This window comes from Hermetia illucens, chromosome 2 (genome assembly GCF_905115235.1).
Source record: "Hermetia illucens chromosome 2, iHerIll2.2.curated.20191125, whole genome shotgun sequence".
In the NCBI taxonomy this organism is placed as follows: Eukaryota; Metazoa; Arthropoda; class Insecta; order Diptera; family Stratiomyidae; genus Hermetia; species Hermetia illucens.
The window spans coordinates 53020901-53048665 of record NC_051850.1 but is presented as its reverse complement, the minus strand read 5'-3'; the positions used below and the strand labels follow the sequence as shown (position 1 = coordinate 53048665).

Genomic DNA, 27765 nt, shown 5'->3' with positions numbered 1-27765 from the left:
CGCATATAAAAAATCGGACATCGCTCATAGCCAGCAATGGAGCTGCCACTGTAAAGTTGGACGCAAATCGCAACGACGTAACGTCAAATCAATGATCGAACTCGATTAGTTATATAAAATAAATTCGGAATTTGATCTTAAAAAGCGAAAATAAAGGATGATAAAAACATCTTTGAAATATGTACATTGACTGGGCACAGTCCAGCTTTTCCATTCTAGGTTATAGTACATATGTAGGTGAACGAGGCACTGAACTAGTTTTTAGTGTAGAGAATATTCAATAATGAAAGGTATTCGTGCCTACAAATTAAAAAACATTTAGGTGTAAAAAATAGTCAGCCGCACCCCTTTCAAGTAGGACAGTCGTAAAATATAACAAACTACGAAGCAAAATCTAAAGTTAGTCACGTTGCCCTGAATGAAACCTTGAAACCATTCAAAATCGTTCATAACATAATATTTGCTGAAGCTAGATTTCCGTCCTAAGTGTCTATGCATTGAGTTCACATTTCAATACTTCTCTATTTTAGTCACTATATTAGCTGAAATGTACAAATTTCAACACGAACTTCTGTACATTAGAGCATGATAGGAATAAATGAATTTGCCTCGTGCCATAGTTCGCTTTTACGAGCTATTGCTTTAAATTAGGGAACTACCCCGAAAGCTTGTTGCTTGACGCCAACGCTCCATTCCAAGTGTATAGAATGGAAGCTTCCCGGCGTCGTGCACACCTCTAGCTCGGAATTGGAGCGTTCGTAAGATGTTCGAGCTTCAATTGAGCGATGTGTTCCTATATGTATACTCGAATGTACGAAATAAAGCTTAGCAACTGAAATACGTGTGTACATTATAATGACGACGTCCGTTAAATACAGCGATGAAAACACGATACTGTATAGACCTTGACCGTGAAATTAATTTTAGATGTAATGGGCACGTTTCACGGGCACGGGCATAGACATGGACATTATCAGATATAGCGGGAATCAACAGCAAGTAGGAAACTTGCGCGCGATAAAAATAGTGAAACATTTCACATTTCCTCAATCACAAAATGAATTTACTAATCAATTGTGATCTTTTGGAAATGGGTAATAGTACTGATGCGGAGAAACTGACATGACATGTACCGCATAAAATCGAATGTAAATTATTTGAAAACCACTCGAAATGCATATGGGCTAGCTTGTCTCGATTTTTAGTCGAAAATACTTCACCTTGGTTTTTTCTAGAACGTGGTTTTTTGCCCACCCCAATTTATGTCTCCATATTATTGTTGCTGTATAATGACCATCCGTGGCAGCGCTGCTTCCAATACAGGATTATTTATTGCTTTTAATGTATCCTTTAGAACCTTTAAGTAGTGCTACCTCAGCAAAAATATGTAACGAAGGCGTTGAGCGGAGTTCAATCGTTGTCATACCATGGATTCAAATACTGGTTGTGTAATTGATGGGTCTGTTTTTCTTTGTGCTTGTCTCTGCCGTTGGAGGCGCATATGAAGATAATTAAACTGCAGCACAACCTCACTAAAAATGAAATAGGAAATATTAATAATAAGAGACTATGTAAATATCCTACAGTTTACAAAGTAATGAACAGATACCATATAAACGGTGCAGGCATAAGTAAGTTGCTTGTGTCAATAGATATAATCTGAAGATGAAGAAGATTCTTCTTCTTTCTCTTTTATGATGTCCAAGTTAACAGCTCGGAAAAATTACTAAATAATTTAAATAAGTTTTCGATAATGGAAAGGTTCGCTCCCGTTGACTATAGTTGATGGGTAATTGTTCCTCCCCACAAGAATAGATTAATCATAAAAAACTCCGCCCTAGCCGGTCCCAAGCCCGGTTGTGAAAGGAGGAAGAATAGGAAACAATCAAATGAGAAGTAATTTGAGGTCCGGCATCCATAGTGGAACGTCGACGAGGTTCACTCACTTCACACATTTCAAATCAGTACTGGCAATGCCACCAAATGGGTAAAAAATAAAGTACAGAGGGTTTACCGGAACTATGCCATCCTCAGTAAGACACCTGCAAGTGAAATTCTGGACACTCTGAAGCAGAAACTTTCTGTTGTATGCGACGCGTCCAGGATGTGATGTACGCGGGGAGTGAGCGGAGCCTTTTCAAATCACTTAACGAATCCCAACAGAGCGTCCAGATAGTACAGTTTTCAGTAACGGAGGCGAAAAAGCATTGAGGTGGACTTTAGGGATTACCCGCCCAACATGATTGAGTGCATTAATGCTGAAGGCGTCAGCCATGCTTACTGAAGAGCCATAAACAGCTCGAAAAACTGGAACGATCCTGATCTGGATCTGAAGCAGAATTTCTGGTATAAACAGTTTACCAGTATATATATTATAGTTAGTTGCCACCCAGCATAAAGCAGGCCATTAGTCGGTCAGAGTAGTTTCCACCTTTCCTCACTGCGGGAATTACCTACCTAGTTAGTCGGAGTATAGACAACTAGAGGTCGATCTTCTACGTCTCTATGGCATTGATCCTTAACTAATAAAATTTTTGGCGACAGTCATGGAAGGGTGGCATACCAACTCTGAGGATACCAACACCTCAGGGGGATTCGTTGAGTTCGTTTTGGTTTTGTATGGCACTGAAACCCCTTTCATGGCTACTGAGTAATGCAAGAGGGCATGATTACGTTTTCGTAATAAAATATGGCCTACGGCTTAGTGCGACTTGACACACTTACCGAGATGATATCAAGTTGCATGCTGGTACTGAAGACCACCTTAGAAGTCTGTTGCAAATAGTAGACATGTTTAGTCGTGATGTTTGGATGAAATTTGGATTACACAAATGTCGAATCCAAGCCATCCGCATGTCTGACATATCATTAGTGAGCTCCACATCCAAGCTATGACCGAGACAGACTTCTACAAGTACCTAGGAATTCTACAACGCTCGAGTTGGTGATTCTATAATACAATGCTCGAGTTGGTGATTTGAAGTATGCTCTGTTGTCTGAATTTCTGCGACGTGTAAAGCTGATACTTAATTCGCATCTCGGGCAAGAATAAAATAAGCGCACTGAACATATTCGCTGTCCCTAACTGGCTTATGCATTCGGCATATTGCCGTGGACGAAAAGCGATCTGGAAAACACTCAGTGGCGGATAGGGACTACTATGTCCAAATTGCGAATGCATCATCGACACTCTCCCGTGGAGCGGATGATCCTGCCTCGTGATATCGGGGGAAGCGGCCTGGTCGACATGGTGGCACAACATCATCGCCAAGTTGACTCGCTATTTTTACAGCAAAGAGCAGGCGAGTCCCTTGCATGCGGCTTATTAAGGCAGACTGTGAACTGACTCTAATTAACTTGAAGGATCGATCTCTCAATCCTATGAGTGAGGTGAAGTCGGACCAAGAGTGAATCGATGAATGGAAATCGAAGGCAATACACAGTAAACATGTGAATTGTTTTTGGCAGTCATTTGTAAATTGGCTGTGTGCTGGGAAGCTCTTTGCAGAGACGGAGGGATTTATGTGGGCCATTCAGAACACCGTTCCCGCCACCCGAGCTCATAATGAAAGAGCGGGTGGAGAACAACTAGTGCCATAATGTGGTTCGGCGTTAGAGGCGTTGCACCATCTTCTTTCTGGCTACACTGGTATGGGACCTGTGCAATACACGAATAGAGAAAATGCTGTATGTAAGATGATTCGTCAAAACCTTGCATGCAAGCATTGGTTGATCATGGGAACCTGTCTGGTTTGCCGATATGAACCGCAGTACTTGATAGTTCCGCTTACAACGGATAATATTAATGTTGCTAATCCTCATAATAGCAACTTTGAACGGAAATACGTCGAGAAGATGGACTATGAGACACTGTCTAGGGAAATCAAAGAAACTTGGCCTCTCGAGAGGGTGATTGTAGTTCTTATATGATAGCTGGCAATATAGCTACAGGTATTGTACCCGAATCTTTCATGGCCTCCCCTGATGTCCTGGAACTCTCACACAGTCTGATTCAAACAATGCAGAAATACACCATTCTGCATACGTGTTCAATGTGGTGGTGGCCTACCATCGCCACCACCCCATTTATATTTATTTTTAAGTAAGTAGGATCCGAAATGCTTGGAATCTGGTGCTAGTATTAGGAAAAAACCGACATCTGCCGAGATTGTAACAAATAAAAAAAAATGTTCAATAAGCGGGGTCAGCTCGTCTTGATCGGTTGCTCGAAAATACGCCTGATTTGGATGGAATCGCGATGCTCTTAAATCACCATCTAGCGTATCAAGCCACCTTTGTTTCAGCCGGCCTTTTGATCGTTTCCCATCGACTATCAATATTACAATACAGGACCAAACTCAAGGATTGCTGTTTTATATTATCCCTCGATATTACTATATAATGTATTTAGAGCGTGTATAATTTTAGTCCGGGCTGTATCTCTCAGTCAAATCGATCAAATAGATCGTTCAGATTCACAGCAACCAGTCTAAAAACCGTAGTTTTGATAAAAAGACGTTTAGAAGTTCGTAATATGTGCACGCTCTCAAAATAAACGTCACTGGCACATTTACCGAGTTCGTAGACCCATATAATGTGTGTGTGTGTGTATGGTGGGGGAGAAGCTACAGCTTCTGAGCACTCAGGCCGTTTTGGCCCATTGTACTCGCCTCCCCCGTCTAACGGAATATTCCGGATTCGTTAACGTATCGTAGGATTTCCGTTAGTGGATGTGATGCTACCCGTCGCAATTGGAGGACATCGGCACCAAAGATCTGATGCCTGATGCGTCCATAGGCGGGGCATTCACATAGGAAATGCTCCGTGGATTCCGCTTCCTCATTACAGGAGGGACACGTATCATCTTCGGTAATTCCTATTCTGAACATATGCCCAGCTAGTGAATGATGGCCTGTCAGAATGCCCACAATACACCTGCAAGTCCTCCTGCTTTTCGACAGGATAAACTTTGCGGTACGTATGTTGGGTTCTGACAGGAAAAGTTTGGTGTGTCGAGCAGCATTTAAGCTCTGCCACCTGTCGTTATGGGAAACTTGTTCCCAGTTTTTGAAAACAGATTTAGCCAATGCTACTGATACAACAATTGCTGGCTCCGGTCCCGGCATAGGGGAGATTGACCCCTCTTTCGCTAAAGCGTCCGAGATTTCATTTCCCTCTACGCCACAGTGACCAGGTACCCAGAGCAATTCCACCGTATTGAATCTAGACATAGAGTTCAAACGGTTTCTGCATTCCTGAACGATTTTCGAGGTGATCAAAGGACTGCTCAATGCCCTCAGGGCAGCTTGACTGTCACTGCAGATTGCGATGCGCCTGCCCTTCAACCCATATAATACATTGTGTACTATTTCCATACTTACACCTTATGATCAAAAACAGCCAAATTTATTTTATTACCCTCAAAATAACATCCATTTGAAACACACCAGGACGTCCAGAACGATAGAAATTCTCTGCCACTGTACGGCCACTTTTCTCGATACGTTTTGATCATAGGGTATATTTACAAAAAGAAAAAATCGGCAGAAGATTAGAATTACTTGTCTGACATGCGCAAATTTATTTCTTGAGAAATTCACTCCGAATCGAACGATTCAAAATGGCTATGTGATTAACGTTTTCTTAACGCCTTTCACATCGAGATTCCCAGAATTAAATTGCTAAACCGAACGCTGTTCTACTCAGATTTCTAAAGTGTCTTGCCTATAATTGAGAAATTGTTTTCTCGAAACTGGTTCAGTTTTTTCAGTTTTTTCATTTGAAAAACCAATTTTGCAACCCAAATCACTTGGTGCACCTCGAAAGATATGATACATTTTCTTCACATAAAATGTCTAAATAAAATAGAACTAGTATTGTGAGATCAATCGACTTTAAAGATAGTTCGACAAAATGAGCAAATACTTCTGAATCTACCTGCACTGCTCGAATCTGGTTGTTAGAATTCATTTATCTTTTCAAATTATCACAATATTGATGTTAGATTTCATTTGTTGCCAACACTACGTACCAAGTGGTTATAGGTTTGGACGATCCTGCATACTGCAAAAAAAACTTCGATGTGGAGCTCGGTTTGCTTTTGGAAAGTTCCACCGAATACCTCCCACAATATCGAGCGCCTATGCAGAATGATGTGCTGTGAGATAGTCATAAGGGATTTATTAAGAATCCGTTTAGCTTACAAGGAGATCCAATCATCCTCTCAGTTTACCTACTCCTCCACGTGTATCCCCCTCACTGCTGCTATTATGAGGATAGTAGCATCGATAATATACGCGAAGCAACTCGTATTATCAACTAACAGAATGTTTGGCTTACAGGGTGGTATGGTATATGAGGATCAGTTCCAACTTTATAATATCTATACATATCGCAAGCAAAACTAAGGAGAACCGCACACTCTTCTGGTATAGTTTCCATAGACCCCTATGTGCGGCATAATCCGTCAAAAACATCCAGCCCCAGCGCATTTTTTGGCAATGCGCTGTATCTCCTTCACGACGTACCGAGAAGTTTGCACTCCTCCTTCATTGTTCTTCTTCGTAGCCTAAGGACGACACACTCGTTGTTCGTGCTGGTATAGTGAGTTCCCTTGTGGTAAGGGAGTTAATATCCTTTCTCAAAATGTGAGATACACTGTCCCTTTCGTTTTCTGATCAACACGTTCACGAGTATCTGGTCGACGAACAAAAGACACAAGCATGAGTTGAAGAACGCTTGATGATTTTGACTAACAGTGCCAGTTACTTTCCAAGTGCTACTCCTATATAGTAGCACACGGTGCAGGATATCAAGTTCGATGCCACCTTACGATGACCTGACTTGATCTTATTGAAGTTTATCATCATTCCAACTCCCAAGTTCCTCAAGTCTAGAATCATTTACTCCAAATCTCGGCGACAGAACAAACAAATGTCATTAGTGAAGTTCAGGTGTTTAAAGGAGGATGACATCATCCATTGAAGCCCCCCACGTCCTCAAGTGAATACATCATGAAGAATATCATAAACAACGAAAATAAAAAGTATCGTAAGGCATCTACACTGTTCCACAATGATGGGTGATGGGTGTTAATCAAGACTCACCGGCAAAGATCTCGAATCTCAGATTCCAGAATTTACGTATAAGTAGAAACAGCAACAGAAGGTGCAAGAAATAGTTTACCGGGTAGGCAACTTTGTTTTGCTAGAGCGTATTGATGGCAGAGATTATTTCATTTTTATTTGGAGGAGTAGTCCGTATCCGCATATTAAGGCGATTTGTCATTTATACACGAGATCAGGCTTTATCGGATAGTATGGCGGGTTTATCAAAACCGCTTCGCGTCTCTGTTGGTGTTCATCAAGGAAGCGCCCTCTCACCACTCCTCTTTGTTCTTGTTATGGATCCAACGTCCAGCACCCTATACACTGCTTTATGCAAACGATGTTTTCCTAGCATCTGATAGCAAAAATGATCTCGAGCAACTTGTCCAAAAATGGAATAATCGCCCCATGCAACACGGTCCCAGATTGAATCTGAATAAAATTGAATTTTTGACGATCGATCCCCATGAAACAGGCACAATCACTGTCAGCGGCAGTGATCTGCCCAGAACTGAGCGATTTAAATACCGCGGGTCAAGGATATAAGCCAATGGAGAACTGCGTTATGAAATTGCTTCACGCATTAACGCAACTTGGATGAAGTGGCGTTCTTTGTGATCGACATATCAGCGAACGTCTCAAATCTAAAATTTACCGCAATGTTGCCCGCCCTGTCGCTGTCTATAGTTGTGAGTGTTGACCAACTATAAAAGACAATGAACGGCGTCTTGCGGTAATGGAGACGAAGACGTTGCGTTGGACTAGTGGCGTGACACGTTTTGATCACATCCGAAATGAAGATATCCGCGATCATTATAGGATTGCACCGATCGTGGAAAAGTTGCGAGAGAGGCGTCTAGGATGGTATGGTCACGCAATTCGTGCTAACGAGAATTCACTTACCAAGATTGGTCTGAACATCGAAGTCGATGGTAAACGACCAACAGGCAGGCCTCAACAACGGTGGCTTGATACGCTGGATGGGGATTTAAAAGCCTGTGAACGGGACAAAGGCTGAAGAAAAAGAAGAAGATCAGGCTTCATCGGATGTCATACGATTGAGAATCAAGGTGATACGCTCCTGCCACATAAAAATTCGTTCATCTGCCGTTGCTGCTTGAAAGCTGCAAACTTTCATCAATTCACGCCGGATTATGAAGGTATTCTAATCTGGGCTCAACAACAAATGACGAACTTTGTAGGAATGCGATTCCCGGGGACGAGTTGACCAGAAAGTGGAAATGGCAATGGACAGGCCATACACTGAGAAAGGGCGACAACTCCATTATCATACAAAGAAACCAGGAAAGCCGATGAGTAAGCCGCTCTAGAAACTATGTGGTGCAGGACAATAGAGGCGTACAAGCATCTCGGAAAATCAGAGTTGAAACGCTTTGCCAGGTACCGACAACGATGGCGTGTAATGGTTGACACAATAAGCTCCACTTAGGGATTCATGTCGATCATATTATCTATGTTCTTCCGCTGTCCTAAATTTGTAGTGTAATTCAGAAGAGGTGAAATCAATTTCAGTATTCACTCTCTTGTGTGCGACATAATTTTAGAGGAAGGTAAAAATATCAACTAACTCAAATGATTGCTCCCACAGAAAAAAGTCGATATTTATGTAAAATATTGAGTCTTATATTTTCATTCTATTAGAAGGTGATTTAAAAATATGTTCACAACACTATTCAAAAAAAATACTTTGTAAATTCGTATCAGAAATGAGATCAGCAACCGCAAAAGTACACTGGAACTTATATGAGCATATCTAGACAGTTGTGCATGACTATAAGTAAACGGAGATATCGTTCTGATCATATCTGAAAATGATACATGTTTCTATGTAGTTTTGAAAATAAATATTCTATGTATGAAGAAGCTAGCAAGCATGTGAGTTGATTGACTTCTATTTAACTTCTATTCCATTTTAAGGAAATATTCCGTTTTGCAATAGAGAGAGAAGACTATCTTTTGGACTTCAATTTGTCTTTTAGTGGAAGTTATTGTGGAAAAATAGTGTGCGCCTTTTTTTATCAAGCATGTCCCCTTAGTAGTTGTTGAGGTAATCTAGAATTATGTTGTAATATTTTTAAAAATTTCATCACTAGAATAAGTAACCGGTTTCATCTGCACTCGTTCAAGTTACGGAGAACGTTCTGTACCTAATCGTATCTAAATGCACAATAGTGCGAATAATGATTATGGGCTTTACAAACTAGAAAAGGTCAAAGTTGGTGACCCTCCGAGAACAGTGTACAGGCAGGGGAAACACACGCTCCACAATATTTTTCAACCTTGTCAACGAGGCAAGGTCACCAAATCGTGGCATTGAGAAGGGCTTTCAAAACGTTTTTGAATAACACGTTCGATGACAACGAGAATGAATGTAATTCAGATTGTGTAGAGGCAAATGGAAAGCTTTGAACTTGACATTGGACTGAACTACACCCAAACGGGCGTGAAAACATCAACGAGCCACTGACCGATTAGTGTGAGTCTCGGACTCAGTATCGAGTTTCGAAATGTGACTGCACCGATCATGTCTGAGCTGTGAACGTCTTGCTACAAAAATAAACGACAAATAAATAACACAAATAGCAAATTTTTCGCAAACAACAGCGGAATCATGTAAACAACAAATAAATGGAGACAATGACAAAGACAAAACTGATTATACATGAATGTGGTGCGAAAGCAAATAGATCTAAACAAGTAAAGAATAACGTCTTATTTTTAAAGCCACGGCGACAATAAAGCCACGCGATTCGTATAAGATACCCTCATACTCTTTTATAAATATAAATTTTCCATTGAGGGTGTAAAGGAACTCGAGGACATTCAGCTCGTCGGCCTTTGGAAAGCGTTCTATTGAATATTTGTCGCAACATTTTCCAATTCGCATTCTTTGCCACCAAGCAAAAGTTGGATAATAGATTATGAAAGGTGAAATGTGCACTTTGAGCTACACATGCATATGTGTCCGTATAAGCATAAATCATCTGTGGATTTCATACATTATTTACAAAAAGAATGTGGTCTTTGGGTTATCTTAAAAATTTGTTAAGAAATTTACTATAATTCGATTGAAGACAGAAGAAGGAATTCAACAGGAAATGGGCAAGGATTTTTGACGCATGGGCGGCGTCAGCACGTAAGTAAATTAGTCCCAGCAAAACAAAAAGGTATCTAAACGCTAAATATCAGCGCCCTCACTGGAGAAGCTAACAAAAGTCCTTCGGAAAAGGCGCATTGAGATTTGCGCTCTACAAGGAACTGCCAAAAATTGCGATATAGAAAGCGAACCCGGTAAAAATTGCTACAGACTTCTGTATTTTCGTAGCCCCCTTATGCAATATTGTGTCAGTGTTGCCATTTCAGAGAGTTCCCATGATGCCATCCTACAGCGTGAAGAATGTACTGGGTCGCCTAGTATTAAATGGTGGCGATTTCATGAGAAAAAAGAAGAAATGATCTCACGAGATTACCAGCCATTACGAATGTAGAAGAATCGTGGAACGAAGTTAAAAATACGATTCACAAAGTGACCTATGCAACCAGTTCCAATATGGAAACAGAAAGGTAGCCCAGTGGAGTGCTCAAATTACCGTCCAATCCGGTTGCTGCTCCATACTATAAAGATTTTTTAACGCATTTTTGTCAAAAGCTGCAACGTCTAGTACCAAAAGAACTTGTGCACTGGGTTAGATTGCTCTACCACGATCCGAAAGGTATAGTGCGAAGAGTGGCGGGTGTATCAAAACCAATTTCGATCTCTATCAGTATTCATCAAGGAAGTGCCCGCTCACCACTCCACTTTGTTCTTGTGATGGACACTGTCACATGGGACATACAACGTCCAACGCCCTATACACTATGTTATGCAGATGATGTTTTCCTGGCGCCTAATAGCAAAGCTAATTTCGAACAACTTCTTCGAAAATACAACACGGTCTCAGATTGAATTTTTGACCACCAATTCTAATAATATCACTGTCAGTGGCAGTGAGTTGCTCAGAATTGAGCGATTTGAATATTTCGTATCAATGCCATCAATGCGCATTAGTGCAACCTGGATGAAGTGGTGTTGCACAACTGGTGTTCTTCGTGATCGACGTATCAATGAACGTCCCAAGTCTAAAATTTTTGGCACCTCCTGTCGCTTTCTATGGTTCTGAATGTTGGCAGACTATAAAAGACAATGAAGGGCATCTTGCGTAGCATGCCATGATCACATCCAAAACGGGGATATTCGGAAGCAACGGTGGCTTCAGGTCAGGCCTTTGATCGGACAAGGCAAGGAAACCGCAAGCTCGGCTTTAATTTAATGCCTATAACTTTACTACCAAATCCTATTCTCATCTCGACGCTGGTAACCTTAGGACAATAAAAATTAGCAGGCTAGAGAGGATGAACTGGAAGTTCTGTAAAACAAAAAAGATCTAACATAATTAGTCCTCCAGGTTGTGGGCTGCGGAACAGGCTGACAACATGCCCACGGTATGAAAACTAAAACTGAACACCGGGTCGGATCGGCCCGGGACTGGCACTCTCAAAACTCATTGAACGGGTTTAAAGCTACAAGATAAATACCTTGGCGGTACAGCAAACGAACACGGCCTGGTACTGACGAAGACTTCGAGAGGCCAAAGACTGACATTAAATTCTCGCGCCATAGGTGAAGAATATTTGAGTGCACTTTTGTTCAGTTTGTGCGTAAGCTCGTAATGTAAATATTTACTATATGCTGGAATATCCATTTAAATGAGATATTGACATTGTCTCAACGTTTCTGAGAATGAGAATGATTTAAGTGCACTACTTTCATCCTCACGCTCTTCCCTAAAGGACAAACCCATTGCGCATAAGCCCATAGGGGCGGTAAACTCGAACAATGGAATAGAGAAAAGATGAAATATTCTTTCGGACCTTTTCAAGATGCTCACACTGGGGAAGGCGAAACCGAAAAAATGGCCAAAATTGCGGAAGCACCGACACCGGCTTCAATGAATACAATGCCCCAGAAAAAGATCCACTGAGACGAGAGATATGTAGGAGATGAAACTACCTAGGCAAACCTAGAAATTTTGCGGGACCAAAAATATTGCGTCCAATGGGCAGGGCTTGTTAGTCAGGAACGCAGTTACGTTCTGCGCATCATCGTTGGTAATGATTCCTATTTGTGCGATGGCGTTATTCAACTGACGGCGTTTGACATAGAAGTTTCCCAGCTTGGTGCCAAAACCAATCGTAGAAGGCAATCACACTTTATCAATTTAGTGTTGTATTTATTTATGTATGTATTGGTTGTCTATAGCTGGTTGCTTAGTTACATGGATTCGCACATATTGAACACGATACACAATACATACATTTGCGCAGAACGCCCTGCGATCTTGACTCAAATCAGATGATTTATTTTTTTTGACAAATTTTACCTCCTGTTATAGGCTTCTTGGTCTGAACCAATTGTTGTTTTCAGGAATCCCAAATTCGATCCGGAAGGGCGTGCCCAAGAGGGAGATTTAATTCTAAAGCTGAAGAAGGATCCAAGCAACACAGCTGAAAATTTCCTCTGCAAGGTGCAGAAATCGTTAAGGAAACAGACTGAAGTTCGGGACAGACAAAAGGAGATCTCCATACAATACAGAAATATTGATGAAATCACGGGGAAAGAGGACATCATTAGAATAACCGACTGTTCGGATTTCAAGAGTGTGCAATCAAGGGACTCAGGGGGCATATGGAGGCAAGCAAACGACAACAATCAATTTCATCATCATCAACGGCGCAACAACCGGTATCCGGTCTAGGCCTGCCTTAATAAGGAACTCCAGACATCTCGGTTTTGCGCCGAGGTCCACCAATTCGATATCCCTAAAAGCTGTCTGGCGTCCTGACCTACACCATCGCTTCATCTTAGGGTCTGCCTCGTCTTCTTTTTCTACCATAGATATTGCCCTTATAGACTTTCCGGGTGGGATCATCCTCATCCATACGGATTAAGTGACCCACCCACCGTAACCTATTGAGCCGGATTTTATCCACAACCGGACGGTCATGGTATCGCTCATAATAATCAATTTACTGGTTGAAAAAGCGCCCAAACTGCTGCTTATTGGTAAAGTGAAAGTAAGCTGAATAGCGGCAGTATGCACCGATGTGAAACAAATCAAAAACGTGCAGCAAATGTGGAAGAGAAGACCACATATTTAAGGAGTTCAAAGCTAAAACTGACTTTATACAGAGGAAGAGGGCGTCGATTGTCGGTATGTCACAGTCATTAGCAGACCGTTAGTATTTAGAAGTTGATATGAATCAACCCCAACTATTGTACTACAGACTATTTATGAGAAAGAAATCGAAGCGACCCTCTTTACAACAACACCAACCAAGTTAGGTGTGCTGTTTCCGGATGCGAGAACTTGAAACCTGGAAGTCATAAACGCTTGGGCTGTGGATTGAGGTAATCGAACTTCAAATATCAGGGGCCGCATTCTGCTCGAAGCTTTTGCGAAGTTAGACCACCCAGCTTCCAAAAGACAGGCTCAGGTTAAGTAGTTGACCTGACGTATGAGAGTACGACGTTAGTGAAAAGAATGGTTTGTTTGTTAGTAGGCACTATTATGACAGCGAATATCAGACAATTTTCCTCCTCGAAAACCGGTCATCCAGCAGTATACACTTCTGTGGATGGCGAGTTGGTCCGTGAAAGTCTTGGAGGGAGATGTATTCGTAGAGACATTGTTGGGGGGCCACGATCTTAATCCTGTGGCTTTAGAAAAGACAGCAGAAATAACTAGACGCATAATGAAATAATGCGATGTTGCCATGTTGAAGGGGCGTGTTCCCTCCAATGGACGGTAAAACTATTTAAGGAACTATAAAATTGCGGAGTTGTGAAATGTATGCTTTCGACCGAGAAGACTATACCTGCGAATCAGAGGAAGAAACGGGAAGCATACGCGAATCGTCGAAGTAGGCTTAAGCAGACCATACGCACCAGCAAGCGCGAATGCTGTAAAAAAAAATTCCGCGGACGCCGACCTAAATCACTGGAGAACAACATAGAGGGCTATTATGGCAAACATCACCAGATATTTGAGGCATGCATAGAAGAATCATGTTCAGTGGAAGGAACAGACACTAGTTTTCCCACCGAAGTCGAATAAGCAATCGGGGAAGTCATCACCACACCGTTCTATTTGCCTTGTAGACAGAAATATCCAAGGAGTACCCCAACATTCCTAGGCCTGACTAGCACAGAGGCCGGCAAGCTCGTGTCGGCAGGAAACTTTAGTATTTGTGGGCGGTCCTTCACGTTCAATTTCACCATCTTTGGGGTATCTTTCCCCTCGTGATTCACTTTGACCAACTACGATAATCCTTAGCCCAATTCCCATAGAATATGGGGATGACCTACTGGAGTGACTTTTTTTCGTTAAGCGTAGTATTGAAGGTAGCTCGCGAGGCGATCTACTCCAACAAATCATGTACCATGGTGACACTGGACTTCAAAATTCGTTTAATTAATGGATAAAAAGCTCCTTGTTTCAACGGGTGTTTGCATTTATTTGACTAAGTTGATCGAAAGTTACCTCTCTGAAATGGCATTTTTGTATACGATACGACTGAGGGACCTATAGAGTGCTTGGTCACCGCAGTAGCAGTACAGGGACTAGTATTTAGTCCCCTCTTGTGAGGCGTGGTGTACAATCGAATTCTCGTCTTACTCGTGCCGAAGGAAGAGGAAAAAGAAAGATAAATCTAATAAAAAAGAACATCGAATACCGAAGAGTGACAAGTCGGGAGTCACTGAAAAAAGTGGCAACAGCGAGAGGATGATTTGCACTCACCCACTGATTCCCCGTGTTAGGGAGTAGATTCAAAGACAACACGGTGAAACTATCGCTCGATACAATTCCTGGCAAGAACAATCTACTTTCTGCCCTAAATGCTGTTGTTTCCCTTATAACCCTGATCATGTCATACCCTACTGTCCGCGATTTTGCTCTGAGAGGAAGGGCTTCGAAGACCCTCTGAAAGGCAGGCCCGTAGAATATTGTCGGGAAAATGCTGAAGTTAGAGAAAAATTGGTGCCCAGTGTACTCCGTGATAAGGAGGATTCTGAGGGAGCGTGCAATGATGGCGTCAAAAACAGAAGGTTTGGTCACCTAACGCGCAGCGATCCCTATGAACTAACACTTTGCGCTGATTCCGTGGGGAAGGAAGGAAAAAATAGGGTGGTTTTAGTGAGTGAGAAGCCCACACACTGCTGCAACCTGATCCAACAGCGTCTGGAGAACTGGAGACGTCATTGTTTCTCATTTCAACGATACTACTCTTTCTTATAATGATTACTTGATTACGGTCAAATTTTGTAAGATTTGGGTTCTCGAACTATTTTGCTTTTCCCCACATCTGGAAATATCATTGACATAGTAATCAAATAATCTCCACAAAGATATTTTAAGATCCTCAAAGTTTAACTGGAACTTTCTACTCGAGTCATTAAATTGGTATTATGACTTTCACTTCCATATATTCACATAATAACTTTCAGAACAAAATTAATTCGTGAAAAACGAGTAAACAGAATTAATTATATGTCAAAATAATATTGTCATGAATTTTCAGTCTTCTCTTCCCGTTTCCTTGTTTGGTACCGGTTTGATTTTCTGTTCTGGTATAGTTGTTTCAGGACTTACTTCTTCATTTTCTTTGTTTAGAGTAATTTTCGTTGGTTTTTATTTTTCTTTTTCTGCTTCAGAGTTTTCAGTACTTGTTTCTTCTTTATTTTCAATTTTAATGGCCGGTGCCTTAGTTGTGGTCATTGGTCCAGCTTGTTTCACTAGAACTTTAGCCTTCTCAATGACATCACTGATAGTACCAACCATGTAAAAGGCTACTTCTGGTATATCATCCATATCTCCATTAAGAATCTTTTTGAAGCCATCAATTGTATCTTTAATTTCAACAGACACGCCTTTATGTCCGGTAAAAACTTCAGCAACATGAAATGGTTGCGACAAGAATCTTTGGATTTTTCGTGCTCTTGCTACAGTAAGCTTGTCTTCTTCCGAGAGCTCATCCATGCCCAAAATTGCAATTATATCCTATGAAAGGAGAAAATAATGAAAGCAAATGAAAGTGTTTAGGAAATTTTTCATAACCCCACGATAGGAAAATACAATTAGAAATTACCCAAGCATAGATGTAATTCTGACTCCTACCTTGCGCTAGTTTCTGCTTTATGTTATATATCTTATAAAACTGCAGACATTGGCAGATGCATGTTTAAATTTGGTTATTTTGAAGTTTCATGCATGATCCAATTGGCGGTCATTGGGTAGTATAGATCCCAGGGCGAAAAAGTGGATTTGTACCCACAATGGAGCATACAACCTGGGAAACGCCCACCGGACCAACACAAGTAACTCTACTACTAAATCCTATCTCCGTCTTCACCGTCGCGATCGCTGGGAATTTCTTTCTTAATGAAAATCTGTAGACGAAGAAGGATGGGGGAAAGTCTCCCATGCCTAAAAACAGGACAAGTTGAACCAACTGGCTCTCCATGTTGGGGGTTGGGTAAGGCTGACAACTCCACACGGAAAACAACTTGTTACGAAGCCACAAGGGGAGCCTTGGACTGGATGGATATTACAAGGATGAACCCGACAACGAAAACGGACAAACGATTTGCCCATTTTCTCATGGAGCGTGCGCTCCCTCTACAGATCGAATGCTGCTGAGCAGCTAGTCGATACCCTGCCTCAATGCAAGGCTGATGTAAGCGTTACAAGAGATGCATTGGGCACGGATCAGTTTCCTGGAGAAGAGCCACTGCACAATATATCATAGTGGCCATCCAGTAAACCATGTGTTTGGAATAGTCAGCTAAAATACGAAACCTGACCTGACTACAGAGTCGGAGAAGGACTTTCTACGAGGTAGTAGAAGCCTGCCCCAGGTATCATATCAAAATCATACTTCGAGATTTTAATGGCCAAGTAGGCGTGGAGCCCGTATGCAGACGATACGCTGACTCCCACAGCTTATACAAACTTACCAATGACAACGGGTTGCGGATTATCCAAATAGTAGTGTCGCACAAAATGGTTGTAGTATCTGGTTTGTGCGGAAAAGGGTCCACAGACATGCATGGGTCTGTCCAGACGTAACCAATTTCAACCAAATTGATCACGTGCTGATTGAGCGCTGGCAACTCTCAACCTAGATGAATGTCAGCAAATATAGGGGAGCCAATATAGAATCGGATCACTATCTGGTTATTCGAGCTCGGAGTGCTAGCTCCAATGACAACACCGTCTAGGATCCCTTCTGACAATAAGGTGAGAGAGAATACCGAAGCCATCCGCAACAAAGGCCTCCATAACACCTATAAGGGGGAATGAATGTCGCAATAACCGCAACTAACAGAGACCCTGGAGGTAAAGCATCAATAAAAGATTTTCACAACCACCTGAAAAACGTTATTATTGATACGGCCACAAACATACGTGGCTCCAGACGGTAAAAAAAATTCGAAACGTTTGGTTCGACAATGATTGTAAGCTAGCAATGGAACGAAAGAATGCTGCATACCGAATAATGTTGCATTCTCAAAGAACGCGGGCACGCACAGCGACTTACCACGAACTCCGTCGAACGGAGAAGCGACTTCAAAGACGGAAAGTGGAAGCCTGGCACAACCAACAGACCTGTGAACTCAAAAAGTACAGAAAGCAAACGCACTAGGCGCGGCAATTATCCACAATTCAGCAGAATGAAGCCTTATACACCTCGATGCTTATTCTGGCATGACAAAGGGGGGAAATCTGATTTCAAACCGTATGGGCATATTAGAGAGATGGGTTAAGTATTTTGATGAATCATTTCACAACCCAAAATATCGTCGAGTTGGAGGTCCCAGCAACTGAAGGGGAACATCACCCAGTACAGCAACTATACAGATATCACGTTGCTAAGCAGCAAATATAAGATATTCTCCTCTATTTTGCTAGGCCGGACAGCCCCATACACCCAGCATATAATCGGCCCTTACCAAAGAGACTTCACTCCAGGTAAATTTCTTTGCGGCTAGCGTTGAAAAAACTGTTAGAATATGACCATCACTTGCACCAGATAAAAGCAACAGGATGACTCTCGAGAGCAATGCACATCAACAAGGGTCTAAGACAAGGGGATGCCCTATTATCCCTCCTTTTTTCAATTGACCTTAGAAAAGCTGATCTGTGATACTAATTCAAACGATATTCAAATCCACCCAACTAATGATATCGACACATCATGGGATAAACAACTAAAGATGTACAAGTTGCCTTCATGCGGATCGAGCAGAGCCTATTTGAGCTTACAAACTTTTGAGCTTACAAAGGTCTCACCATAGTCAAAGCTCTTACTGTACACGGTAAAAATCTTGCTAGTCCTCATGTATTCTTCAGAGACCTAGGTTTTTAGCAAGAAAAGAGAGAGAGGAGAATCCTCTGAAAAAAATGTTAACCTCCCACGTGAGGATTCCGTAGCCTAAATATCCTATTTCATCCTCCTCTCCTAAATAATGACGAAATTTATGATACCACGTGTTGTGAATAAAATTAATCCGTATAGGTAAGGATAATCAAGAATTGGTACACTTAGGCGCAAAACAGTGATGCCTAGGGTTCCTTATTGAGGCAGGAGGTCTAGATCGGATACCGGTTGTTGTGTCGTTGATGATGACGTTCATACTCGTATAATTTACACATTTTTGGGAAGCATATTGATATTGACTTGATAAGACCAATACCACTACTATAATACTTAAATAGATAGATAACAGTAACAGGGGAGGCCAGAATTTGTTTTGTCCCCTACTGCGTCTTTTCACTTCCCTACTTGCATTAATTCTTTGTGAATCTAATGGCTCCTTCTTAAAACAAAAAAGTATATGAGAACTTCACCAAGGTATCATCGTGTAAAGTATGGAATTGCGCTAGACGAAAAATTACTCTGGAAGACATATGTCGGAAACACTTGTCGGAAAACCACGAGGGCTCTGCTGACTTGTAGGTTCATAGCAGGAAAAAATGGAGTTGCAGCCCAAAGATACTACTTTGGACATATATACTGCAATAGTAAGGCCAATGATTACCTATGGAGCGGTAAGGCAGGGAATTACACAAGCTCCAAAGACTGGCTTGCGTGTGTATCATTGGGGCAATGAGGACATGCCCAACTGCATCCCTGGAGGTCCTTCTGGGATTAAGCCCTCTCCATCTGCACATACACATGCAGGGCAATATAGGCAGGTACACTAGCATATTCCAGGCGGAAATATACGCCATAGACAAATGTGTCTCCTTTAATCTCTAAAGGAACTACAGGGGGCAGAACATTGCTATTCTCACCAATAGCCAAGCAGCGATCAAGGCACTTAGATCCAGCCAGGTGAACTCTAAACTGATATGGAGAATGTTTTGAGAGACTGAATACACTCGGCTCGTCCAACAAGGTCTGGATACTTTGGGTTCCAGGCCATGATGGGTTGGAAGGCAACGAGACAGCGGACAAACTAGCCAAGGAGGGAGCAGACGCCTTTAGACGGGCCAAAACCCTTCTGTGGAATCGGAAACGATTTCATGGCTATGGGTCTAAGAAATGAAGAGGAACGGTTGAGGGAACCATACTGGCCGGGCCTAACAGGGATGGAGCAGTCCAAGATGCTTACTGGGGGATACGAACCCATGTGCATAAAGGATTGCTTGACCCTCACCAAAAAGAACCTCCGAATCATAGTGGGAATTCTCACTGGTCACTGTCGGCTGAACTATCATCTAGGGAAGCTAGGGATATCTACGGACACTGCCTGCAGGTTTTGTGAGGAGTGTGACGAAACCTCTATACACGTCCTGGGACAGTGTCCGGCACTTGTGCAAAGTAGGTGGAGATATCTGGGAGAACACTTAATACCAGATGCAAAGTTGAAAGATCTGGAAGTAAGGAACATACTAAGGTTCCTGACGGTTATAGGCTTGCTTGAGATACTATGATCAATAGGTAGACTATAACCAGTAAAAGGGGCACAATAGTTCTTTAAGGACGCGGTGCGACTTTCCCTTAAGAGAATAATAATAATAATCGAAAAGCCGGACAATTCCATATGAACCGCGCACAATCGCTATGGATACTTGAGGTCAATAATAGTTTTTCTTAAACTGAGAGTTTAAGAAGCGACTTCAGGTTTCTTCCCAAAAAATTTACCTAGCCGGTAGGAGTTCACCCTTGATATAGAATTAAGGTCGCCTGTTTCCTGGATAAAGACTGGAATTACGCGACTGCAAACACCCTTTATAATGAATATTTGGAGTAGCCAAAATAACTATAGTCAATCCAAATGTCATTCCCTTTTCTTCAATTCGGCCAACAGGAGGCGTTTGGTAATGAACGAGCAATTTAGAGATACATAGGACCACTACTAGCAGAGTCCTATTGAAACATCGAATTACTGACAAATTCAATTAATATCGTAAATATTGGAAATCAATCCATTTTTACATCCATTACCTCTTTAAGTAATTCTAAATATATAAACGAGATCAATGCTTAAAGTGAGTCTGCACTTACTTGCAATGATTTATAGCTTTGTAGTGTTTTCTGTACAGTCCTTGCTACGTTGTAATGATCATCACCGACAACGGTTGCATCCAAAATTCTCGAATTTGAGTCCAAGGGGTCTACGGCGGGAAAAATACCAAGTTCAGCTACGCTTCTTGAAAGTACAGTAGTAGCATCCAAATGGGAAAATGTTGCTGCAGGCGCAGGATCAGTTAAATCATCAGCAGGAACGTAAACAGCTTGCACAGAAGTAATTGAACCTTTTGTAGTGCTTGTAATACGTTCTTGCATCGAACCTATCGAATAACGAGATTTTTTGAATATTAGAAGCGTTTTAATATATCTATTCTATGAATTCATTATATGTATATTTATGAGAAACCATTACATCGTTGAATTCAGTTAAACTTACCCATATCAGTCGAAAGAGTTGGTTGGTAACCCACTGCTGAGGGTATACGGCCAAGTAGAGCCGACACTTCTGATCCTGCTTGCGTGAATCTAAAAATGTTGTCAATAAATAATAAAACATCTTGACCTTCGAAGTCTCGAAAATGTTCGGCGAGAGTGAGTCCAGTTAAAGCTACACGCGCTCTCGCCCCTGGTGGCTCGTTCATTTGTCCATAAACAAGTGCAACTTTTGAAGTATTATCTTCAAGTGATATGACTTTAGATTCGATCATTTCATGATACAGATCGTTTCCTTCACGAGTCCTTTCTCCGGCTCCAACAAATATAGAATATCCACCGTGCTTTTTGGCGATGTTGTTAATTAGCTCCATTATGAGAACTGTTTTTCCAACACCAGCCCCACCAAATAAGCCAATTTTCCCACCTTTCACATAAGGTGCAAGTAAGTCAACAACCTGAAAACAAATATATTTTATTATCTATAAACGTCATTTCCGAATCAATAATCAAACCTTTATTCCTGTTTCCAGAATATTCAATTCAACATTTTGATCGAGTAGTTCAGGAGCCTCGGCGTGAATGAAAGAATAGTAGTCGGATTGAATAGGCCCACGTTCATCAATTGGGTCTCCAACAACATTGAGTATTCGGCCCAATGTACTAGTCCCCACGGGTACTCGAATAGGATAGCCAGAATCAACGACCTCCTGCCCACGCCGTAATCCTTCAGTGGAATCCATAGCTACTGTTCGCACTAAATTTGGGCCGACATGCTGTGCAACTTCTAGAACCAGTCTCGTTGGCGTTCCACTGACTTCCAGCGCATTCAATATTCCAGGAAGTTCATTTTCGAAAAACACATCAACTATTGGGCCAATAATTGAATAGATCTAGAAAAATATTCCATTCTCATGTAATTAGCGAGGCAGGAAGTGTTTTTGTGGAGCTTACCTTGCCTTGAAGGGGATCTGGAATTTTAAATTGTCCATCACTTTCATGCGAGTTTATGGAACTGCCAGAGGGAATTTCTCCTTTATTTTTTCCCTCATGTGATTCCTCGAATAGAAGATTTTCATTGTCAGCAGCTTGGTAAGAACTTTCTGCTGTGCATTCGATGTACTGACAATCACCTAAAATAAATGCAACACGTAAAATTCATTAGAAAACAACGAGAACAAAAATCTTTGACGTCGCTTAATTATTCCCTCAAAGTCTGGTTTGTGTAAATCACCTCAATGTAGCCAAGAACCATAGATTGCTAATTCATGAAACAAGAATTAGTTGAAACATTAGTATTATCTCAAATGCTAGTTTTCAAAAAAATAATTAACTGCTTTTTGGTCTTTTGGCTTTTCTCTTTGCGGCAAGCGATTGAAAAACTATTAGAAGATGGCCACCAGTTGCACTATCTTTTCATCGGCTTCATGGTTGCCCATGATCTTTAAGCTGGCCCTCGAAAAGGTGATCTGCGATTCTCTTGTAATTGTGAGGGGCACTGCCCTATCAAGTCCCCCCAACTAATCACCTACACTGACGATATTGATATCATAGGAAGAACAATTCGAGATGTACAATCTACCTTCATGCAGATCGAGCAGGCGGCGCGAGATCTTGAGCTGCACATTAATGGAGGCTACAACTTTGACACCGTTGATAATTTCTCCTATCTAGGGTCGAAAATCAGCTATAACGATGAAATCGGCACACGGTTTTTGGAAGTCAACAGAGCTTTTTAAGCTTACAAAAACTGTTCCGCTCGAAACGTTTCATCATGGGGTCAGAATTCTTACTGTACAAGACAATGGTCTTTCCGGTCCTCATGGTATTGCCCGGAGACTTGGATTCTTAGCAAGAAAAATTGCAAACTCTTAGCTGCGTTCGAGACAAGAATCCTTCGCAGAATTGCAGCTCATGATTCGGTGAGAGCCAAACCGACGTGATTAGGATGGTCGAGATATCAAGGCCATTGAACGAGAAATAAAAAATCCGCTGAAATTTTGCCTCGGTGCAGTACGTGAGATATTTATAAAAAGCAGGTTTGATGGGATCAATGCTGAAGGGTTAAAAATAAAAAATAGACTAGTTAGTTTTCTCCTAAGAAACGGGACGTTTTTCATTAGTAGATACGTATCCCGGGCACCAGTGATACCCTTCTTCAGTACAAAATCAACTATTGTTGTTTGGTATCTTTTGTTATTTAAATCTTTCGTTTTACGAAGTAACACATTAATTGTTACGTGATAATTTAATTAGGTTAGCTTAGGAATTCGGGGTGTGTGTGAAAATGAATGATATTGCCCGGTGTCTGTTTTGCCCAAATTACCGTCTCCTTATTCACGAAACTGACTGAGATCAATAGATTTATCAGTTGTCTACCGGATGTGCGTAACAAGAGAGGTGTTGATCGAAAAGGATCACCATATATTGGTCACATACTTTCGCTTGCGTGTTGCTTCCTCTTTTTCTCGTAGACTTGGAACACTGCGACCAATTCAAAATGGACAGTGAGAGAGCTATGATAGCCTGAGAATATTGATGAGCATTGGACCACCATCAAAAATACTCTCCTCTCGGGTGCTACCCAGGTTGCTGGCTTCGTCGGGAATTCATAAGATCTGGCTGACTGCGGAATCGTGGGAGCGGACCGATGAACGAAAAGGGTTGAAGGCTTGCTGCGTGTGATTGCGGGCGTAGCGGTACCATGTGAAATCTCCGGAAGTTCAGCGTTGTGTAGCCTGGGACAAAAGGGAATTTGTTACTGCGCCGGTCAAAGAAGCGCAAGATGCTTTAGAACGCAATAATTTCATAAGTGTATACCGCATCATACTTCTATCTATGGTCCTGCGAAAAATGTTAATGGTCGACTTCTAATCCACGATAAGGGGCAACTGAAGAGGTAGAAAGAACAGTTCACAACGGTTCTTAACGTATCACATTCGGTCATTCCGACTCTTATGAAAGAAATGGATAGTCGCCATAACATGCGGATACGGACTGTTCCTCCAACCAGAATAAAAAATATTTCGGCTATCAAGAAAGCCGCTGGGCTCGACGGTCTCTCTACAGAGTTATTTATCACTGCATGTGCAGTTACTGCAAATTTGCTACTTCTACTTGTCAAATGGGCACACGTTTTGGATGTGAGAATTGGAGAAATATTTGCGCGCTCCCTGCCGTCGTAAAGATAATAGTTAAAATAATCCTGAAACGCATCAAAGAGTATTTCTGTCGATCAAGGACAGAGGGCAGGCTGCTCTCTGGTTTTCGCTCCGGATCCTCCTGCATTGACCACATCAAAACCTTACGGATTATTTTGGAACAATGCGCAGAATTTAGATCACCTGCTCTTCATCGATTTGGAGAAATCTTTCGATAGCGTGAACAGGGAATGCATTTGGTGTACTCTACGTAGGAGGGGCATTCTAGTGAAACAAATAGCTATTATCACAGTGACATATGATGGCGCAAAATGCCACGTGGTGCACCGAGGTAAAAGCCATAGCCGGGGTTGCATTTTGTCACCGATATTATTCCCTCTTATTATCGATGTCGCTCTTTATGCTGCCTTACTGTACAAGACAATGATCTTGCCAGTCCTCATTTATTGTTCGGAGACTTGGGTTCTTAGCAAATTAAATTACGAGCTCTTAGCCGCCTTCGAGAGAAGAATCCTCTGAAGAATTTTTGGTTCCCTACATGAGGATGGACGATTCCGTAGTCTACATAACGACGAAATCTATGAGCGATACCATGATCGTCCGGTTGTGGATGAAATCCGGCTCAATAGATTACGGTGAGCGAGTTACTTAATGGATGAGGATGATCCAGCCCGGAAAGTTTATAAGGGCAATATCTATGGTAGAAAAAGAACACGAGGCAGACCTTGCCTGAGATGGAGCGATGGCGTAGGTCAGGTCACCACACAGCTTTTAGGGATATCGAATTAGTGGACCTCGGCATAAAACCGGGATATCTGAAGTTCCTTATTAAGGCAGGCCTAGACCGGATACCGGTTGTTGCGCCGTTTATGATAATGATCAAGACGAGCTGACCCCCCGAGAACGTGGGGAAGTTCAATGGACCATGACATCTTTCCTCAAACACTTCAATGGCCCAATGGCTCTGCAGTTGGAAAGAGAGGCAGGTAGAGTTAGAGTAAGAATAAACACAAACAAGACCAAAGTTCTCAGTCTGATCGGTCATCGCACTCTGCCTATGTGCATTAATGGGCAGAACATCGAATGCGTTGATCAATTTACATATTTAACAAGCGTAGCTGCGAAAATGCAGTTATCTGAACACCAAGATCACGTTAAGACTACCCTGTGCTGCTAGTGTTATTTCTGTATTGCTATATGGGAGTAGTACATGGAAAGTGACTCCTAATGTTACTCAAAAACCGTAAACCTTCGTTCGTAGGCATCGTGTAATCGGAGTACGCTGATCTGATACTATAGCAAACGAAGAACTTGGTGGGCGCACAGGCCTGCCACTCGTACGCACTGTGATTGAAAGGCGAAGGTAGAAGGAATATGTTACACATTAAGTAGGGGCGACAATTGCATTGCTGATTACGCCATGCAGTGGAATTCACTCTCCTAAGATGGCCGATAAATGTGCCACCCCAAGGCCACTTGGCGCAGAAGAGTACAGGAGGTGTGCAGGCGTCTAAGGAAATTGTGGGGGAGCTGAGGGGCATTTCAGATAAACGCGAACGATGACGCGTGTGGTTCGGAATTTCGCACGGCATTGTGGATCGAACGCGTTACGCTCGCCACCACTCACAGTAACCAATAAAGCCTTCAATTCTATGCGTATTGCATGCTAATATTCTCAGGAGGATTGTTCAAGGAATCTGCCATCGGATCAGCAAAATAGCTCTGCCATTGTTGAGCATCAGCTTTATGATATAAGGAACTTGTGGGATCTTAGCACTCCAACCCTGTTAGAAATTCCGGACGCAACAGTAAGCGGCCATTGAATAATAATTCCTTTCGAGGCCGATTTCAGCACCTATCCAGAAAATTCTTAAATCTGTTTCTGATCGCACAGTGGTCAAAAACTCAATTGTTATTATGGCAAACTCTAGGCTCGAATAATGTTCTACCAATGAAGAGGCGATAAGAAGTGCAAAGATTCACAAACCTCCAATCATTATCGTTACAGTCGCCAATACCGTATCTCTCCATCACACGTTTGAGTAAGGTGTTGTCAAACCAAATCACCCGTTATAATCACAATGGCACCTCCAGGACTATATTCAATTTCCCATAGAAAGCCACCTTCTCTTTTGAATCAGAGATCTCAAAAGATGCGTTCCTCATTCTGGACCGATATTTCGCAGTCAGTATCCTCCCCGAAATCGGTTCCTAAGTAATAAAGACACTCCTTAAAGTCGGCAGACTTGTTTACTTCCGCCCGACTTTCCGGAGTACAGTAGCAAAGGGTCGTAAAAAGAAGAGAAATGTTCTCCATAGTTCCAATATCTAACCTCCCTTAACCCCAGATTGTCCAGTCTGGAGCTCACGCTCTAGTTGGAGAAAGCGGGCATGTTGGGAGTATTCTATACCGTTATCGAAGAGCGTATGTACATTTCTAAAACCAACTCTCTTCTGATTTGATAGTCGAAGGTCGTTGCTGAAAGCTCCGTCCTTATCCGCGATATAAATAATGTTTTCGTAGCAATTGAAATTTCCAAATCCACAGACTGCTAGTCTTCGTTGTTCTACTACAAATGAATTTTTCATCCTGACCTACCTCACCTATTTTGTGAATCGCCTGAATGTTACATATCCATTCAAACTATAGTGGGCTTGTCTCTCTTCCTTTCTCAAAGGGGCCTGAGACCGTCTTTGGCACAGTATGTATATATATTTGCTTAATTGGCTGTTTTATTGCTTTTTGCGATTATCTAGTTAAAGAGGAAGAGTTGATAACTTATTACAAGTAGGGTTTTTTGAATTTTCCCTTCCTTGAATTTAATATATAATATTTACGACTAATAATGTGGGCTCAATTTATTGAATGCTTTGGAACCTATCAAATTGTTAGACGAGAAACTTAAGGCAACTTCGCACTGGGAAATATAAAATTATGCTTCCATGGACAACATTAAGGAGACACAAGGTTATAAAGATCACAATTAATAAATTTTACATTACAGAGCTTTAGTGGACCGTTCAATTTCTACTTTTAAGTTCACGATACTTCGGGGCTGTTCATGCATTTAGATATTGAGAAATTACCATCACAATTGAACTTGCTTTCCACTGAAAAGTTATTGAGAAATAAAAAAGAACTTATTTCCCGTCACGATTTTTCACCTTCTATACTAAATAAAATTTTAGCTAGGTATGGAGCAAAAAAACAGATGTCGCAGGATTCAGCTTACCAATTCGATTTGAATCCTTTTTGACACCTGTTTTCAAATCTTTGATCTCATAAAACGGAAAACCTGTCGATGAAATGCAGCGCTGCAATTGGGGTTGATTAAAAAAATGTTTGAGGGCTAAGTATTTACGAGGGCCAGCTGAAATAACGAACAATTAAATTACTGACATTTGATCACTAATGTCCTCTTACTTGGTCCATAGAATAACACTCGAGATACTCTAAAAGCAAACAT

General features: G+C 41.7%; 1 protein-coding gene across 1 annotated transcript; it reads right to left on the bottom strand.

Annotated features, from left to right (window-relative positions):
• Window positions 1-15756: 15756 nt before the first annotated feature.
• Window positions 15757-27765, bottom strand: LOC119648428 (ATP synthase subunit beta, mitochondrial). The gene is made up of 8 exons (XM_038050182.1): window positions 27723-27765; window positions 27595-27669; window positions 27532-27558; window positions 22092-22270; window positions 21653-22030; window positions 21142-21595; window positions 20739-21025; window positions 15757-16225 (listed from the first exon to the last, which is right to left on the bottom strand). Exons 1-8 carry the CDS (start codon window positions 27763-27765, stop codon window positions 15857-15859), a joined length of 1812 nt encoding a protein of 603 aa, XP_037906110.1. The 3' UTR covers window positions 15757-15856.

Bases quoted from the DNA above. Each gene is read 5' to 3' on its own strand.
- LOC119648428 (XM_038050182.1), bottom strand. From the start codon at position 27,765: ATGTTTGCTTTTAGAGTATCTCGAGTGTTATTCTATGGACCAA. The intron at 27,559-27,594 runs GTTTTCCGTTTT...ATTTGAAAACAG, and splicing joins GCGCTGCATTTCATCGACAG to GTGTCAAAAAGGATTCAAAT. The intron at 21,596-21,652 runs GTTTGATTATTG...ATTTGTTTTCAG, and splicing joins TTCTGGAAACAGGAATAAAG to GTTGTTGACTTACTTGCACC.